Source organism: Verticillium alfalfae, genomic scaffold, assembly GCF_000150825.1.
Source record: "Verticillium alfalfae VaMs.102 supercont1.2 genomic scaffold, whole genome shotgun sequence".
In the NCBI taxonomy this organism is placed as follows: domain Eukaryota; kingdom Fungi; phylum Ascomycota; class Sordariomycetes; order Glomerellales; family Plectosphaerellaceae; genus Verticillium; species Verticillium alfalfae.
The window spans coordinates 2,892,810-2,898,851 of NW_003315037.1; the positions used below are offsets into that span (position 1 = coordinate 2,892,810).

Below are 6,042 nucleotides of genomic sequence, written 5' to 3' on the forward strand. Positions count from 1 at the left end.
CGACTGCGGCACTTTGGGCTACTTTGGTGACGAGTCATTTGTCTACCCCTGAAATCTTTTCGTGTCGGCATGCTCGGTAAACGTACTCAATATGCAACTTATCCGACACTTCCTTGCTAGTCTTTTCCGACCCCTCCTGGCAGACAACTACTCAGCCTGCATATAGCTGCGACTCACTGATCGTTGTTGAAAGTGTCGTGACATTACCTGGAGATGAGGCTTCGTCATCCCTGTGCCCCTTGGCAAACTCTCAAAAAGGGATCCGCTGCTCTTCGAGTTGTCGTCTGAAAGTTCAGGCCAGGACACGCCTTCTTCTCACACTTCACGCTCATTCACTGCGCGGGCAAAACATATTCACAGCAACGGCCATGCGTTCATCCCTTCAGTCCCTCCTTGCCGGCTCGGCCCTCTGGGCTTCGGCCGGTGCTGTCACTCTTTTCGCCGCTGATTCGGGGGGTAACGTGACGACTCTTTCCCTCACTGGCTGCAGCAATAATTACACTCTCTCTGTCACCTCTAAGACGGCCGATTGTGAGGTCAACCCTTCCTGGCTGACGCTTGACGGGCCCAACCGAGTGCTGTACTGCTACGACCGCGGTGCCGGTTCCTCTGTGTCCGGTTCCCTCAACTCCTTCGCCATTGGAGAAGACGGTCTTTTGTCTCGTATTGCGCGTGTCAGTGCCCCTCTCAGCGGAGTCGCTGGTGAGATCTTGACAACCTCTACTGGTGCTCGGGGTTACATCTCGGCCTCATAGTGAGTCCACCTTTTTCCTCCTAATTGACGGGCCAGAGCGCCGAAGTCGCTTCCCATCATCTCCCGAGCCGAGCCCTCCGAGCTTGAAGCTTATCTGCCTCTTCCCCACAGCAACCGCAGTGCCGCTGCCGTCTTTGCACTTGGCGACGATGGCGCCCTTCCTGGTACGGGCCCCGTCCAGGTGCTCAACCCCACACTCGAGAAGACAGGCCCTGTCACCCTGCGCCAGGACCGCAGCTACCTTCACCACGTCATCATTGACCCCACAAATGAGTATGTGCTCATTCCTGATCTCGGCGGTGACCGTGTTCGCGTCTACACGTACGACCCTGTGACAGTCGCTCCTATCGCCGAGGTGGCCGGACTTACGGCCCCGCCCGGCTCCGGTCCCCGCCACGGTTTCTTCCGCAAGGCCCGCAACGGGAAGACCTTCTTCTTCTTCAACGGCGAGCTTGACCAGAAGGTCTACTCGTACTCTGTCGAGTACACTGCTGCCGGTCTTGTCTTCACCCATGTCTTTGACGCCCCGGCCATTGATGCCGCGCTGCCTGCCACCAGGGCTCCCACGAGCGAGATCGCTCTGAGCGTGAGATCCCCCCCTAGTCCACCTCTTCACACCAAGCTGACAAAGTCATTCAGCCTGACGGCCGCTTCCTCACCGTGTCCAACCGTGAGAAGTCGTTCCGCGACTCCCCTATCCTCGGCACCGGCCCCTCGGACACCCTGTCCACGTTCTCCATCAAGGAGGACGGCACACTCAAGCTCGTTCAGCTCGCTCCTTCGGGCGGATGGTCGCCTCGCCAGTTCTCCTTCAATAAGGCCGGTACCCTTGTTGCCGTCGGTCACCAGAACAACCGTACCGTGACCATCTGGAAGCGCGACGTCCGGTCTGGCAAGATCGTGCTTGAGGAGGATGGCGGCAAGGTCGGTGAGGTTGTGCTCACTGGTGCTGTCGTTGCTACCATTTGGGACGAGTAGATGCTGGGCATTCATCTTTTTCGAGTACATATCTTAAGAGGCCCTTTCAATTGAAATCTGGCCCAAAGCGTATATTTCCCTGTAGTGTATTCTGTCTCGCATGAAAATATAGGTGCAGGGACACTTGGTGGGTTCTCGATACAATATTTATTTGATTTGAAGCTTGAGTCGCCACGACTGCAAGGTGTGAAGCGACTCGCTTTTTTTTCAGCGTGGTACATGTTGCTGTTATCAATACCTCCTAACATACCAAGCCACACAAACACAGTCACCAGCTCGTATCCAAGCACGAGAGCGAGACGAAAATATCGATATATACAAAAGGGTAATCATAATCATTGCTCATAAACATACAAGAGAAAATTGGCGTACAAAGTTGCCCGCAACTACGGCATCCCGTGCCGATCAGTACCCAGTCTTGGTGGTGTACTGCTTACCGTCGCGAGTCTGCACCCATCCGTCGAGATCCATCGTCTTGATGAGCGTGCTGAATTTCTCCGTCCCGGGAGCGGCGTAGATGGACGACCTGGCCTTGGAGCTCACAGAGCCCGGCGCACCGTCGGGGTACTCGATGTGAAACACGGCCTTGCCGGCCTTGATGAAGGCCGCAAAGGTGCTGGCCTCGTTGTACTTGACGCACTGCTCGTTCACTTGAAAGTCGACAAACTTAATGACCTGAGGGATGATCTCGCCAGCGTTCTTGAGCGCGATGCTGAGACCGTACTTGCGCGCCTCGCTGGAGAGAAACTTGACAAAATCAATCGTGTCGGCCTTTGTGAGACCAAGGCCGTTGTCGTTGGACTGCAGCACGGTGTTAGCCGATGGACCATACAGTATACACCCTAGAGTGGGAAAGACTCACATAACCGTCTACGTTGTCGGGGTCGATGGCGTCGCAGCCCTTTTCGGCGGCGAGCTTGATCCTCTGGGCCATAATGTTCCGGACGTTGGGGTTCTTGATCTGGAGCCAGCGCTCACCTGGCCAGTCGTCCATGGGTTTGCCAAAGTCGGCCTTGGCGAACTTTTTGGCGTCTGGCCGCCATTCCTCGTAGGTTCCGGCGCTGAAGTAGCAGATGACCTTCTTGTTGAGCTTGTGCAGCGCCGCGATGGTCTCGGCCTTGTTGTCGAACAGGTCAATGTCGTAGACGGCAACGTCGGGTGTGACGACAGGCTTCTTGGGATCAATCTTGAGCGGCGCGTTGAGCACAATCTGCCACGTCGTGCCGATGGCCGGCACCCAAGGCTTCTTTGCGACGACTGCTCGCTCTTCGACGGGGAGCGCTTCGGTAGACATGATGAGGGAAGCTGCCAAGGCAAGCAGAGCGCAGGGCTTGAGGGGAGAAAGAGTACGCGTCCACATCGTGGGGGATCTGAGAGCTACCAGTAGCTCGAGCTGAGGTAATCCGTGCTAAGAGCTTATTTGAGCTTAGGCGCGGGTATTGTGCGTCAAAGTGATCTGAATGTAGAAAGTGATCTGCAAAGTCAACCCCAGGTTGTCGATATCGGGGAATTTCCATAGCCACATGGTGAGCGGGACAGGCAAGCCTAAATACTCCTGCCAGATTTTGAGCCGTGAGTCGAGGCCATGCTCTCTCTTGACGGGCATTTCTCACGATGACGGATGGAATGTAAGGGGGGCGGCAAGGAGCGTGGCGCCAAATTGCAGGGGAAATGCAGGAGTGCGCGATTCGCGAGCTAGAGCTGGGCGGCAGTTTAGGAATGCCTCCCTAGGGGTGCATTACCTTACCCTACCCTACCTTAGGCACTTCAGCTCTTGTGGCTGGTCCAGACTTCTTGGCCGTTTGCGACGGCCCGTACCACATATGACGCCTTTCCGTCGAGCCTCGTCGTCGCAAACGGCCAAACGACTCAGCACCCTTCACCGCCGACACGATGAAAAGAGGGAGAAAACACCGCACGCTAGGTATAGTTCTGCCATCGCTACGACGGTGAGTTGATTCAGATGGCGCCGTTTTGCGCAAGCCACCAGGCGGCTACCCGCAGTGCCCGCGCTTGTGCCCGAGTCTCCGTTGTCAGAGATTAAGCCTCTGCAGCAAACAAATGCAAACGGACGCAGCGCCATGGCAGCCTTCTCATTTCTTCTTGACCCCCGCGCGAATAAAGAACCTTAGAATCCACTCCACGGGAGATGATGCGGATTGAGGCTCGACAGCTGCCCCCATAGCACCATAATAAAGCTTCTTTTTCGCCCCGTTGCATATTGCCCCTGAGGAGAAGCAACCAAACGGCGTAGCTTCTGAGACGCAAACAGCTCGTTCGGAGCCCTTGAACCTTGGTCTAGATGGCGCGAGGCATTCGGTGACGACTTTATTCGCGCAATCGTGACAGCAATAACCTTGTTTGGCCCGCGCCCCGCGCCATCAACTTTGTCAATTCAGCTCCACGATCGCGATGGGACGTAAACTCCGAAAACTTCGCCATGACGACCTCAAAGCAGCATGGCCACGGAATATCCCGATGAAGCAATCCTCATCCTTCATTTTGCACCATAGGGACGCCGGCATCTGGCTTGAGGAGAAGGAACAAGGCCAGCTTAGAGGCATCCTATTGCACACTTGCACGGAGTCATCGCTCCGTCTCATCCACGCAAGGGACATGATGTCATTCATTCTCTCGTAACCCGGGAGGGCAATCACTCGCCCTGCTGTTTCCTCCTTGCCTTGAGCTTACACACGATGCCTTTGGTGCGGTAGAACCACCTTGAGCACGTCCACCACTTCTCATTCGGATCAGCAAGCTCAACATCAAACCTCGAAATGACAGAGGGCACGACTTTGTACACCTCCATGAGGCTGAGATGTCGTCCCAGGCAGATACGTGAGCCCCCACCGAAGGCCAAGTTCGCCGCGTTCCAGAGTTGCATCCTTTCCTTGTAAGCCTCTCCGCTCTCGTTTTCGCCCTGAAGCCATCGATCTGGGCGGAATTCATCAGCGTCGGCACCAAACATTCCCTTGTTGCGTCCCACAATGTATGGATTCATGCCGACAAAGGTTCCTGCTGGAACGACGGTGCCGTCTGGAAGGGTCAGACCGCCCTCAGGAACAATTCTCTCCAGACCCATTGAAACGGCAGGATGATAGCGGAGTGTCTCGCGAATTGTAGCCTCGAGGTAAGGGAGGGCGCGGGCCGTTGCATGGGAGCACGCTGTGTTTGGAGAGACATGCTCCCGGACTTCGGACTCTAGCCGCTTCCATACACGCGGGTCTTTGAGGCAGTAGTAGAACAATGCCTTCATGGTAATAGCTGTCGTGTCGGCTCCGGCGATCACTTGTCGCGCGGTGTCAGCATAAGCTCATGCATGTCTCACCATCGGCGAGGGTGACTGACGGTTCAGCAGGAGATACCCAATGATTGTAGATTCGTCTACAATCTCAGGATGTGATGTCTTGGATTCGATGAAGTATTGGAGAAAGTCCGGGTTTTCATTGGTGCACGCTGCATTCTCTCCTGCGAGCCGGGCCGTCAAAGCCTCCATGGCGATTCTTGTCACGTTAGAAATGTTGGGCGGCCCCAATGCGTAGATGGGATTCTTGTCGAGCCAATGATCGAGCCAGGGCATCTGACCACAGATCCCAAGATAATCAATCGACTGGTCAGCGATCGCAAGAGTACCGTCGAAGTCGCGACCCTCCTCCATGTAACCGAACTTCTTGCTGAATGTTACGGTTCCTAGAAGATCCCAGGCAACTGCCGACTCGTCAGTATGGCCAGCGCGATTGATGGGGAATCACCAGGCTCATCTAACAGTATGCCAGCCAGTCCCCAAAGTCGCATAGTATTCCAGGGTTGACAAAGCGCTCCTGAAGGTGGTCGCAGAACGTTTCGACAACCTCGTTCATGTGTGGTTCCATGGCCAGCACGCTCGGGACGGAATAATGGCGCACAACTGGGCGCTTCAGGCGGGCATGCAAAACATTGTCCACTTCACTGAACATATGGTACGTAATCTTCCCATCGACGACGGAGCTGCTGATTTTATACAAGTCGGTCTAACCCCCAAAGTACAATGAGCCGATTTACAACGTCATCTGGCTCAGTGTTGCGTGTACTTACCTTCTTCCACTTTCCGTCGGTACTGTAGATTGTTCTCGAAAGCTCAGGGACGTCAAGGTCCAGTAGGTTTGGACCTATTCGGACGACGGGACCGTATATTTCGTGAAGCCTTTTGATTCCCGGTGCGTAGTCGGCAGATATCGCCTTGCAGAAGCGCCATAAATTTGTCACACCTAAGCCATGTCAGTCCTGTAATATACGTATGCAGAATTCATCTATCTATTTTCAATCGCGAA

The 6,042-nt window shown here is 54.9% G+C and overlaps 3 protein-coding genes across 3 annotated transcripts; 1 reads left to right on the forward strand and 2 right to left on the reverse strand.

The window, feature by feature from the left end:
• Positions 1-368: 368 nt before the first annotated feature.
• Positions 369-1,732, forward strand: VDBG_02359 (YkgB; the record flags this gene model as incomplete). Its single annotated transcript, XM_003008125.1, has 3 exons — positions 369-754; positions 866-1,340; positions 1,394-1,732. The coding sequence occupies 3 exons, from the start codon at positions 369-371 to the stop codon at positions 1,730-1,732; spliced, it is 1,200 nt and encodes a 399-aa protein (XP_003008171.1).
• Positions 1,733-2,137: 405 nt separating this feature from the next.
• Positions 2,138-3,114, reverse strand: VDBG_02360 (endo alpha-1,4 polygalactosaminidase precusor; the record flags this gene model as incomplete). The annotated part of the gene is made up of 2 exons (XM_003008126.1): positions 2,138-2,533; positions 2,595-3,114. 2 exons carry the CDS (start codon positions 3,090-3,092, stop codon positions 2,138-2,140), a joined length of 894 nt encoding a protein of 297 aa, XP_003008172.1.
• A 1,271-nt stretch (positions 3,115-4,385) lies between these two features.
• VDBG_02361 (pisatin demethylase) lies at positions 4,386-5,592 on the reverse strand (the record flags this gene model as incomplete). The annotated part of the gene is made up of 3 exons (XM_003008127.1): positions 4,386-5,020; positions 5,081-5,440; positions 5,499-5,592. The coding sequence occupies 3 exons, from the start codon at positions 5,590-5,592 to the stop codon at positions 4,386-4,388; spliced, it is 1,089 nt and encodes a 362-aa protein (XP_003008173.1).
• Positions 5,593-6,042: the final 450 nt, after the last annotated feature.